The sequence below is a fragment of the Lycium ferocissimum genome, chromosome 6 (genome assembly GCF_029784015.1).
Source record: "Lycium ferocissimum isolate CSIRO_LF1 chromosome 6, AGI_CSIRO_Lferr_CH_V1, whole genome shotgun sequence".
Lineage (NCBI taxonomy): Eukaryota > Viridiplantae > Streptophyta > Magnoliopsida > Solanales > Solanaceae > Lycium > Lycium ferocissimum.
The window spans coordinates 61,888,400-61,901,887 of NC_081347.1; the positions used below are offsets into that span (position 1 = coordinate 61,888,400).

At 34.6% G+C, this 13,488-nt stretch overlaps 1 protein-coding gene across 1 annotated transcript; it reads left to right on the forward strand.

The window, feature by feature from the left end:
- Positions 1 to 1,770: 1,770 nt before the first annotated feature.
- LOC132060878 (uncharacterized) lies at positions 1,771 to 2,791 on the forward strand. Its single transcript, XM_059453780.1, has 2 exons — positions 1,771 to 1,886; positions 1,969 to 2,791. The coding sequence occupies exons 1-2, from the start codon at positions 1,798 to 1,800 to the stop codon at positions 2,273 to 2,275; spliced, it is 396 nt and encodes a 131-aa protein (XP_059309763.1). The 5' UTR covers positions 1,771 to 1,797; the 3' UTR covers positions 2,276 to 2,791.
- Positions 2,792 to 13,488: the final 10,697 nt, after the last annotated feature.

The following is a 13,488-nucleotide window of genomic DNA, read 5'->3' on the forward strand; positions in this document are numbered from 1 at the left end:
TTTGGTTTCACATTTGGCTAGATTGTCAAGGTTCTTAATTTAGGGCTATGTCCGCACAACATGAATTAATGAGGATGAAGCTAATAACTTACTTCAAGCTCGCCCAAGTCTTGGAGGTAAGCACAACTCTCTTCATTTAAACTTGATGAATTCATGCGACTTTATGGTTTTATTGGATATTATTAGTTGGACTTTGTTTTGGGGTTAATTAACTACACAAAAGGTCACTCCACAAAGAAACCATCAAATTTATTTTCTAACCATAAAATCACTCAACTTTCACTTAATTTCCGAAAGTATCATTTTTGCCAAAATCCGGTGAAGCTTGATAGTTTTTACCTGCATTCAGAACTCGACCTTTTGTCGAAGAGATAATCTATCATACTAGAAGTGACAAACGTTAAGACATAGACAACACAAAGTAAAACGACATGCCGTATTTAAGACATAAACAAAGTCACAATACAATATTTTGGTTCTCTACGGTAAAATAATACTCCTACAAAACAAAACACTAAACTAATTCTTTTCAATCATACAATTTGGAAGCTTCTTTATTTTATGTTATACATTCAAAGCAATGATGTTCTCAGACTTTGAATCAAATGTTTTAGAGAAAAAGTACTTATTCAAGAAGAGATCTTGTACAAACAATGGTTGTCTTGCACGATGACTTAGATTTAACAAGCATATATCGATTTAACAAGCAAATATACGCTATTTCATATAAACCCAAGTATTAGCCTTAGATGAGTAAAATATAACTCAAGAACGATAGCGTAGTCTCCTTTCCGGTCATCTATGGGTCTTAGTACTTATTAACCGAGATATGGCGTTCAAGTTGAGGAATGATATCAATGGCACTTGAATAACATGATGATACATTACATAGAATAAAGGAGACAGTAGCTCATGGTTTGGTTCTTTTAGTTCCATTTTCTTTATTAAAATTTTTTAAAAGCGAGTAGTGTTTGTTTGTTTGAATTTTAGTATATTGCATTCTTCTGTTTGTTTCTGCTGCAGTACTGTTTGCTGCTTGTTTGGTGTTGTTTTTCTGCTGGTTTAGTATTTTTTCCCTGTTGATTTACCAATTATTTTGGCTGTTTTTCTCTGCTGGTTTGCTGTTATTTTTTTTTTTTTTTGGCTAGCTGGTTACAGGGAAATTCGACCAAAATTTTCGTTGGTGCTGTTTTTTCGACCGCGTGAGGTCAAAAAATTTCGACCACGTGAGGTCGAAAAAAAATTCACCCTAGCTGTTAGTGACCATGCCTTGCGGTCGATATTTTGGTCGAAAATTGGCCTTTTTCGACCGCGTGTGGTCGAAAATTTTGGTCGAATTTCCTATTTTTTTAGTCTCACTAAAAAAGATTGGTCTTTTTTTGGTCGAATTTCCTCGTAACCAGTTTCTTCGTAACCTTGACTAGCCAAAAACAACTTTGGTGCTTGTTTTTTCTCGCTGGTTGACCAGTGTCGTTATTTTTTTGCTTACAAATAGTTTGGTGCTGTTTTTTTATTTGGTTGACCAGCCTTTTTTCTTGGTCTTGATTCCTACAATTTAAAAAAGAGATTCTCAGTTCTTTCCTCAACAAGAACTGAAGGTTTTTAACCAAAATAACTTCATCTAAGTAAAAACAAAGTTGCACTGCATGGTTTTCCTTCCTTCACTAACTTCACTAAACTTGTTGGCATGCTTCTTTTTAATTTGTATACTAATCACTAGCTTTCTTTAATTATGAAATTAGTTGTTAATCATGATTTATTTGTAGACGCTCGAGAGGGGTGAGGAAGTACCTCAAGATGAAGTCTTCAAGATTACTCACACGAGGAAGGCGAAGAATGCCGATGGTACGGAACAATGGATTGAGCCTAGGGCTCAACAAACCTATGTAAGTCACTAACTAACAATAATAACTACTTTTGTTTGAACTAAATTTACCTACTAACATTGCATCCTTAATTCAATTTCAGACCGAGTTTCAACAACACAAGTTGGAATATTGTGCCAGTCAGCCGTACCGGGACGTCGATGACGAACGAGATAATTGCTCAGCAGTGGATGGAGAAGGTAGCTCCCCCAACAAGGTATGGGACAGTCTATGGGATGCCTAATCGAGCATGTAGTCAATTTCCGTCGTTCCTTCAAGGCGTAGGTACTACTTCTGAAGGGGCAGTGGATCCTAAGGAGTACCAAGAAATGAAGCTAAAAGTTAGTCAACTAACAAGTACACTTAGTTCCACGAGAGGCAAGGATGTTGCATATGCGAGCCCAAATTGACGACTTACTCAACTCGGGGCCCTCTCATATTCCCCCGTGTCCCGGGATGCTCGTAGGTCACAGTCCAATAGACGACGTAGGTCACAAGACAACCTAGTTCATGCTCTTGTTGATGAGGATAGTGGGGAGGAATCGGATCATGTCTCTAACACCCAACGTTGACTTTTTTAATTCGTATACTTTTGGATTGTAATATTGCTATGTTTTCTTGGATATGTATATTTTTTTTATGATAGTTTTAATTCGAATTAGATGTACTTTTGAAGGTGAATTTGATTGTACGAGGTAGTTTATGGATGTTTAACTTTACGATGTTTAAGTGTTTGAATGTAGAAAGTAGTTTATGGTTGTTTAACTTTACAATGTTTAAGTATTTGAATGTAGTTTTAAGGATATTTAGAAGTACTTTAAATTGAAACTTGAGGTTGAATTTGATTTTAGAATGTGAAGTTTATGATTGTAGAAGTACTTTGATGAATTGGACGTGTTGATGAATTGCATTGTTGATTTGGTTGATGAGTGTGATTGGCAGGTGGGCCGTAAAAGCAACCGAATTTCGGAAATTTTTTTTTCCGTATTTTCGACCTCACGAGGTCGAAAATTTACCCGGATATTCATAATTTTCGACCTCATAAGGTCGAAATTGCACTCGAAATTATAATTTCGACCGGACGAGGTCGAAAATGCGGCAACAATTTGAATTTCGACCTCATGAGGTCGAAATTCTGGGCAACAATTTGAATTTCGACCTCATGAGGTCGAAAATCTGGGCAACAATTTGAATTTCGACCTCATGAGGTCGAAATCTGGCAACAATATTGCTAAATTTCGACCTCATGCGGTCGAAATGCTGAAAATTTTTTATTTTTATTTTTTATTTTCTATTGTATTTCGACCAGAAGAGGTCGAAAACTTTTAATAATATTTGTGTATAAATAATATTTTCGACCGCGTGCGGTCGAAATGTTTTATTAATATTTAAATAAAAAATAACTTTTTCGACCTCAGGTGGTCGAAAAATTTATTTTCGTAATTTAGGTAGAAAATTTATTTCGACCGCGTGAGGTCGAAAAATTTCGACCACGTGAGGTCGAAAAAAATTTCACCCTAGCTGTTAGTGACCATGCCTTGCGGTCGATATTTTGGTCGAAAATTGGCCTTTTTCGACCGCGTGCGGTCGAAATTTTTGGTCGATTTTCCCTGTTTTTTTAGTAGTGAGGTCGGTGACCCTTCCGCTCTCAAACCGAGCTTCTCAAGGCTAAAGAGGAAAACTTCCGAGCAAAGAACGATCTCGAAGATATGATCGAGAAAAATAAGATCCCCGAATACCCACGTAGCAGATTCCCGAAATTGAGGCTCAGTTTCAATTCCCATTTGTCTAACTTTCCTCCTTTCTTAATTTTCCCAATTCCCACGTTCTTGTTCTCTGTTAATTTTCTTTTCCTTTTTGTAAGATTATCTTCTTCTTCTTCTTCTTTTTTGTCCCTTTTTTGTTTTTGTTTTTGTTTTTGTCTTTTCTTTTGTTTTTCTTTTAAAACAAAAATAAAAATATTAACTAATAATATGTAGATTAATAAAATATAGGAAAATTTAAATAATTAGACTACAAAAAGAACTAATTAAGGAAAATACTAAATCACTAGCTTATTTATTATAACATAAAAATTAACTTGCTAAAAATGATATAAAAATTAAGCTTAATATTTGTTGTTAATAATTTTTTTTTTTAAGGAATGAACATGTTCTTTGTGATACTCTGTCAGTATATGATGTATAACATGTGAGTATCATAAAAGACTAAGGAGCTTTTTGAAGGAATGAATCAATCTTTTTATGATACGCTATCAATGTATGATATATACCATGCGGGTATCATAGAGGACTGAGAAACATTTTCTATTTGATAAGGAATGAATTATATATGATGTCATGTAAGTATATGATATATACCATGTGGGTTTCTTAGATGATTGAGTTGTGTTTTTCTTAAAGGAATGAATCAATTTTTGTGATACCTTATCAGTATATGATATATACCATATGGGCGTCATTGAGGATTGAGTTGTGTTTTTATTGAAGGAATGAACCAGGCCCCTATGATACCTTATCAGTATATAGTATATGATATATACGTACCATGTGGGTATCATAGATGATTGAGGAGTGTTTTTCTTAAAGAAATGAGCTAGTCCTCTATGATACCCTATGAATATATGATATATACTGTGGGGGCAGCATAGAGGTAATCTATGCTGAGTAATATTGTAATGAATTTATCATTTATGGTAATCTATCAGTATATAATATATACTAAGATGGCATCATAGAGGACTAAGTGTTTTTCTTGAAGGAATTAACTGACAGTCCTCTATGATACCCTGTAAGTATATGATATATCATGTGGGTATCATAGAGGACCGGGTAGTATTTTTTGAAGGAATGAATCAATCTTCTATGATATCTTCCCAGTATATAATATATACCATGTGAGTATCATAGAGGATTGAGTTGTGGTTTTCTTGAAGGGATGAATCAACGCTAACGATACTCTGTCAGTAAATGATATATACCAAGATAGTATCATAGAAGACTGAGCATTTTTCTTGAAGGAATGAACTAGTCCTCTATGATACCCTGTAAGTATATGATAAACAATGTGGGTATCATAGAAGACTGAGTAGTAGTTTTTGAAGGAATGAATCAATCTTCTATGATACCCTCTCAATATAAGATATATACTATGTGGGTATCATAGAGGATTGAGTTGTGTTTTTCTTGCAGGGATGAATCAGTCCTCATGATACTCTATCAGTATATGATACATACCAGGTTGGTATCATAGAGGATTGAGTGTTTTTCTTAAAAAAATAAGTCGTCAGTCTTTTATGATATCATGTCAGTATATGATATATATCATGTGGGTATCATAGTATACTACAAGAGTATACTTCAACTGCTATTGATTTGATGTACTATATGCTAGACTAAATTGTTTTTTGTGATACATCAAAAAAAGACAAAAATAAAAGAGCCAAAAAGTTTGTCGACTATGATTTGTTGTGTTTGGGGGGGGGGGGGGGGGGGGGGGGGTTGTGAACAAAAAGGAGAGAAAAGAAAAGAAGTAAAGAAATAAAAAAGAAAATAATTTTAAAAAAAAAAAGACAATTAAAAGATATAATGGGTAGAAAGGTTAAATAGTTTCGTTTTAGGGGGTATGATTAGCTGAGTCAGGATTTTCATCCAGGGGGTTCAAAAATTTCAAAAGGTAAATATACGAAGAAGTCAGGGGGTTCAACATCTATTATATATACATAATAAAATAATTTTAACTTTGAAAATACACTGTAATTTTTCGCCGAGGGGGTTCGGATGAACCCCCTAGACATAAGCTAGCTCCGCGCCTGGGTATGAAAGTAATAAAGGAGCATGAAAGGATAATTATTTTGTGTGTAGTGGGTATTGATATTCTTTCCCCTATCTTTTTAAAGTATATTTGAAATATTATAACTTACATTATTTTTTATGCGATTACAAATATACAATAACTTTTATATCTAAAGACTTAAGAAATTTATATTTAAATTCACACTAAAAATTAGTTACTTTGACTCTCCAACTTTGAATTTTCCACATAACTCGAAACGAAGGGATATATATATATATATATACACACTTTATGTTTAAAGGAGCTACTTATAATCTCCCCAATGAAAATAGCAATAGGTAAATCAAAGTAGTTAATTTTCAATTAATTATTAATTATATAATATAAAGCTACATATAGATAAAGTTATGTAACACCTCTCTTTGGCCAGCAATGTCATTTTTCTTTTTTCTCTACATAATTTATTAAGTGATTGGATAACAAAAAGCCTCATATATTAAATATGCCTTTGCAAGAGTCGAGGCCACATCTACCTTTGCAATAAATTGGAAGTGACCCTTTGATTGCCCATGTAACAGCAATTACTGCTTTTCAGTTAAGCCTACAGTCGATTTTAAAAATTAAATAGGAGAAATTTCAGTAATGTATAATTTAGCACATAAAATTATATTTGCATAGCTATATTTTTAAATTACAAACCCATGATCCAACAAATTATGGCCCCAGCTTGTATATACAACATTATATAACAATATACAACTTTATACACCTACTGTAGATAATGTATAAATCTTATATAAACATGTATAATAATGTATAAAGAACGTGTTTATACACACTTCTACACTGCTACAGGAGATGTTTATACATTAAAGGAGTTTATACAGTGTTATACAATGTTTATATAATGTATACAGTTTATACAGTGTTTATACCAGTGTTAAAAATATAACATAATGTATGTGTTTTATACACACTATATCCTAAAAAAAAATCAACATTAGAAAGAGACTTGGAAGGAAAAAATAGCATCTTGGAGTTTGACATGGGGTGGGGGGGGGGGGGGCTATATCGGGTAAATAAAAGTTTTTCAATATGGGATGGAGGCTGCAAAATGTAAAAAAAAAAAAAAAAAAAAATATGGCCATTTCGGGTAAATAGTTTACCCAAAATGACATACGATGTTATTTTCCCAATTATTATACAGATTTTATACCCTCTAAGCGTTTGAGTTAACTAGACGTTTGCAATGCATGCAAACAGCAAAAAGAAGCTATGTGACGTTTTTGAGAACGTCAATTGAGAGAGACACCAACAAGAAGTCGTGACGTATTCCAAACCTATTTCCCACCAACTGCCAGCACATGGTCCATACTTATTTGAGAAAAAATATTAATCACTGAGTGATAATTCATTCCTTTGCCTCTAAGATTATTTTTTGCTCTATGTATATCTTTTTATTCTTCTTCTCATTTTGGTTGTGATATTCTCCCTATGTTGTGCCTTTTTGACTGTGAACTAAAATATTTAATAACAAGATATCGTGTATGATCTAATTTTTTGAAATCCTCATCCAATAAGTTAGTTTTTGGTTATCCTGTAACTCTAAGCAAGAACATAATATATATAGGGTCTTTACTTATTTCTAATTACAATGATCTCATTCGTAGTTGATCGATTTTTGTAATGTATTATTTCTTGCAGGGATGAGGAGAAGACAAAATGGTGGACAAATAAACAAGAAGATTAGAAGATGCATGACTATGGAGAGATTTGAGAATAAAACAACGGGATCATCATCACTGACCACTTGACATGAATATCCTCTTTGGTAATGTTTTTTCTTTGCTTCGTCTAAATGATTTAAAATTAGTGTTTTTCAAACTTGACTTTGCAAAAAAGATATTTGATGATTCTTAATCTAAATGAATAATTTCATATTCTATCTTGGTATCTGTCAATATTCTTTCACTATAGAGATTATATATAGATTATCCTAAAAATTTGTGAAAAAATAGTAGAAGTATGAAAAGATGTTTAATTAATAAATATTATTTCTCTTATAATATTTATAACATTACTATCGATTCATATTTTATATTTTTTTTTAGGACCGCGCGAAGCACGGACTAATTCACTAGTCATTCAATAAATCAGCTAAATACCTTAAATCTTACTCCGTATAAACCTTAGACATGCTGTTCAACAAGGATATCTCTATTCACATATTTCAAGTGCCAAGCGTTTGATTTCTTCTGTTCACTAGTAGTGATTTGGATTGTTGGTTTAATTATACGCTGGAGTTGAAGGGGTTTGTACTACCAATGACCTGGACCCCATCCTTTTGCATTATTTTTTTAAGAAGAAATGGCTGCCATGAATTTTTAATAGCTGCTACTTTCAGTGGCGGAACCAGAATTTTCGCCAAGGAGGTTCAAAATATAAAAAAAAAAAACATACAAAAAAGTTTAAGGGGGCCAACATCTACTATATATACATAAAAAATAATTCTAACCTTGTAAAAACACTATTTTTTTCCGCCGAGGGGATTCGGATGAACACCCTCGGCTCTATGTGGCTCCGCCACTGGCTACTTCATGTCCATAAGCTCTTTTCGATATCATTATTAATTTATTATCATATGTGACTGTTATCAACCTGTATTCAAAAAATATTTAAATTAGAAACTGAAAAAATAAACAAAGCCGGTCCAAATTCGGAGAAGAATAGTATCTTAAATATATAAGGAATTCCTTACCAAAAAAAGATATATATAAGGAATTAAATCGAGCCCACTGAATGCACAGTGTGTCCTTAAGAAAATTACTCCCCTCAATGTACCCGAGGTTAATGGAATATATCCTCCCAAGATAGAACGATTTACTCACCGTAGTAGCGGTACTGCAAACTTGGTGAACAGCGAACTCACTCGAAGGCTGTAAATCACACAAGAATTTTATTTAGTGCAGAAGAAGAAGAGAGAAGAATATTAGAAATTTTCATAAGGAAAAATCTGAGGATCAATAGAATTTATATCCATTGAAGCACTGGTTCTGAAAAGGTTTTCAACCTTTCAGAAAAGCCATGTTATAATGGGCAGGAAATTTAAAAAGATTCGGGAAAGAAATGGGTCAGAAGCGTGAATCCGGGTCACTAACCGAGTCAGGATTTGGATAATTAATTAATAAATAATTAATTAAATGATTAAAAATTAAATAAGTTTGATCCGAAAAGATTATCAATTAAATCATTTGACCCAAGCCGAAGCCGAGCGAGCGATGACGGCGGCGCAAGGCTTTCCTTCCCCTCAACCCTTTAACAACTAGAAAGAATGCTTCTATATTTAAGTACAAGGACTTTTCTTTCCACTATCTATGTGGGAGAAATGCTGCTTCCATAAAGTAAAAGAGAACAATTTATTTTCCCTCCATATTTCTTTTCTCCATTTTCCATTCAATCAATCATTAAAACCCAACAGTGACATAAATGTAAACCATAAGCTTATTACCCCGCTTTTGTCTGCTTAATTGCACGACATCCTGTAATTTTCTTAACTATAAGTCATCTATCAAACACACAAAACAATGAGCTAGTAAAGAAAAAAAAAAATTAATCTGCATGCCACAGTTGCTTTGCCCACTTATAGGCCATCTTTTTTTTTCTTCTCCTTTTTAATTATACCCAAATGAAGTGTAGGATTATACAATATGATGTGGCTATATTTAATGGGCTGAATGATCTGCCACATTTTTAATGTTGTATAATTACGTTAAGTTCTCATTAAATTAATTGAGAACTTAGATATTGCTCAAAGAAATGGAGAAGAGAGTTATCCACTTACACTATCCTAATCTTTCCTCTTTAGTCCTATCATTGATCTCCAGCCTCTTTCTCATCAACTCTTGTAGGGCTGGGCATAAATTACCGAAAATTGAATTACCGAACCGAACCGAGAATTTCGGTAATTCGGTATTCTGTATGGTATTCGAGAATAAAATTTCAAAATTATGGTATTCGGGTTCGGGATCGGTAAGAGACATTAGTATCGTTCGGTATCGGTAATTTCCCGAATACCGAATTATTCACTCTAATGTGTTTACTATATTTTTGTACTTCTGGTTGTGACCTTGTGTTGTCCTCCATTTGAATGATTTTCATATCCAATTGTTGTGGAGATCTTTATCTTTTTTCCTCTTGTCCCCCTTCTTCTTTTTCACTTTGTTTTCCCTACGTTTTGCTTGTCCCAAAACCGTGCTTCAATTTGAATATAAAAGCATGTTTCGTAGTAGAATATGCTTCGTTGTTGAATTTCAAATATCTTCGGAATGTAAAGAGTTATTTAGAAGAATACAAATCTGTTTCAATTATATTGTACCTCAACTTTTTTTTTTTTTTTTTTTTATACTTTGTTTCCTTAAATGGTAAATCTAGAATCGTATCGAAATTTACCGAACCGAAGTTTGATTTACCGAACCGAACCGAACTTTTTCGGTTTGGTATTTGGTATCTACTGTCAATTACCGAATTTCAAATTACCGAACCCGAACTTTGAAAATACCGAACCGAATATCGAACGTCCACCCCTAAACTCTTGGGAGACGTTTGTTCATACAAACTTATTTTCTTGCTTTCAATTTTCGTTCCTAAATGCAGCATAACTCTTCTTCCTTCTTCTGTGATGTAAAATTTTTGTTTAATCAATATTGGCTGAACGGGTGAAAACACTCCTAAACTTAGCACGAATTATTACTTTAGTCCCCAAACTATTGCCACACTTAAAAACACCCCTCATATTTGGCAAACTGAATTTAAATTCACCCCATATTGCCACATGGCACAACAAGAAAATGCCAACTGGACAGCGCGTCAATTCACGTTGCTGAGGTGTCCTAACACGAGGGTGAATTTAAATTGATTTGGCCAAGATTAGGGGTGTTTTTAAGAGGGTCAATAGTTCAGGGACTAAAATACGAAAACGTGCCAAGTTTAGGGGTGTTTTTACTACTTGCCCATCAATATTCGCTCATTATAATTTGTGTTGCAAAAACTTTTACATCAATTGGTCATGAAATTACAGCTCGGACAAGAGGGGGTTTCTTGGGTGGTAAGCATCCTCTATCTCCAGCTCTAAGGTTGTGGGTTTGAGTCAGTAATTTAAAAAGAGAGTTTTGGGACTCACCTCAGGGCTCGCTTCGGGGCGGAGCACTGACAAAACGCCTCGAGGTACAAGTGTGAGGCTTATGCCGTAAGCGCTCGATTGTACGTCCTAAACATGCCCAATGATCGGGGCTTGCCTTGTTGAGATAGAGATTAATTAGAGTTCATATGATCAGACCTGCCATTGATAAGGAGCTTGAGCTCCAGTTCAGTGCTAAAACAAGGAGAAGAAAGAGTAAAATGAGTCTGAGTTTTGGCGAAATCAAACTGATTTCATTTCTGTGTATATTCCTCATTATATACAAGTGTAATAATGATGAAGTGGGAATGCTTAGCTGTATACAACTGGCATAACTACCTCTAACTAACTAAGCTAAAATATCTAAAATATCTCATGTGCCAATTTCTGTGTTTGACAACTAACTACTTGTATAAATATCTTAACTAAACTCAACACCCCCCTCAAGTCAAAGGGGGTGAAGTCACTGCCAACTTGCCAATTAAAGTGTGATGTTTGACACCACTGAGAGCCTTGGTGAGGATATCAGCCAGTTGTGCATTGGTAGAAATGTAGTGTAAGTAAATGAGTCCTTCTTGTAGTTTGTCTCTGACAAAGTGGCAGTCCACCTTAATGTGCTTGTTTTTTTCATGGAACACAGGGTTGCGTGCAATATGAACAGCAGCTTGATTGTCACAAAACACTGAAATAGGTTTGACAGGAGTAATAGTCAATTCATCAGCAAACTGTCCAACCAAACCAGTTCTCCAACAACTTTCCTGATGGATCTGTACTCAGCTTATGCTGAAGATAAAGAAATGGTTGTTTGTTTCTTGGACTTCCAACAAATGGGACTGTCATCAAGGAAGACAGTGTATCCACTCATTGATCTCCTAGAATCTGGACAAGCTGCCCAGTATGAGTCATTATATGCTGAAACTGAGTACTTTTGGCTGTTAGACAAAAAATGCCTAAAGTAGGATCTGCTTTCAAATACCTCAGAACATGCAAAGCAGCTTTGTAATGTGGTTCCCTTGGAGCTTACATGAATTGGCTGAGGTGTTGGACACTATAAGCAATGTCCAACCTGGTGTTAGTGAGAAAATTTAGTTTCCCAACTAATTTCCTATATGAAGTGGGATCTCTGAAGTAAAATGCCTTCTACATCTTTAAGCTTTACAGTTGCATCTAGAGGAGAAATCTTTGTGGTATAGTTCAAGCAATCATATTCTTTAAGGAAGTTAGTAGCAAACTTTCTTTGTGAGATCAAGATGCCATTATCTCTATACAGAACTTCCAGCCCCAAGAAATAATGTAATTGGCCTAAATCATTGATTTTGAACTTATTGTGCAGAAACTATTTCAAGTGTTGTAGCTCATCCATGTCAGTCCCAGACATAATCACATCATCAACATAAACAACAACAAAAACAATTGACTGACCATTTTTCTTGTAAAACAAAGAGTAATCACTGGCTGAATGACAGAGATTATGCCAATTTGTCATACCCTTGTCTACTGGCTTGTTTCAAGCCATATAATGACTTCTTTAACTTGCAAACTAACCCTGCATCATCAACCAACAGTCCTTTTGGTGCTTCCATGAAAACCTCTTCATGCAAATCCTCATGGAGGAATGCATTGTTAACATCTAATTGATACAATTTCCTACCTTTTTTGACAGGCAAACTAAGCAAAGTTCTGATGGAGGTCATTTTGACTACTAGAGAAAATGTCTCATTATAATCAATGTCATGTTGTTGTGTGTAACCTTTAACTACAAGTCTTGCCTTGAACCTCTCCACACTCCCATCTGCTTTGTGCTTGATCTTATAAACCCATCTACATCCTATTGCTTTCTTCCCTGTGGGTAAGGAAACTAAATCCCAGGTGTGATTTGCATATAATGCTTCAAATTCCTGTGTCATTGCAGCTTGCTAGGCAGGGTCTAAAGTTGCCTCCTCATAGGAAGATAGTTCACAATCGAGTGATATGTTCCTCATTATGTGCTAAATGTCTGGACAAAAAGAAGTAAAGAAAGCATGATTGAGAGGGTGAGAGGTTGTGAAGAGGGATGAGTTACTTACTGGTGTTGTTGAGTGAAGGTTAGGTAGGTTGTAGTTATAAGCTTGTAGGTAAGTAGGTGTGGTATGGAGCCTGGAAGATCTTCTAGGTTTAATAGAAGTTTGTGGTGAAGGGTTAGGCCTGGAACAGGTGCAAATGGTGTTACTATAGAGTCATCTAAAGAGGGTGCTGGTGTTGTTGAGTTAGCATCATGAAGTATTGGGTCTGTAATGGATGTAGGATCATTAATAACAGGATTAACAAGTTGACTTATGTCTACATGACTAGTATCAAGATTAGTTGTAACAGGTTTCAATTTAGAAAAATCAGTATGCATCATTTTAACGATAGAAGGAAAAGTAGTAGGAGTAGAAGACTGAGAAAAAGGAAAAATATGTTCATGAAAAATCACATCCCTGGAAACATGCGTCTCTTTTTGTAGTCAGATTTAGGACTTTGTAACCTTTAGAGCCGAAAAGGTATCCTACAAAGATGTGTGGGGTTATTCTTGGTTCAAACTTGTCCTTGTGGGTTTTGAGGGTAGTAGGAAAACATAAGCAACCAAAAGACTTCAGGTGTGCATAGTTTGGTTTCTTGTGGTACAGCAAT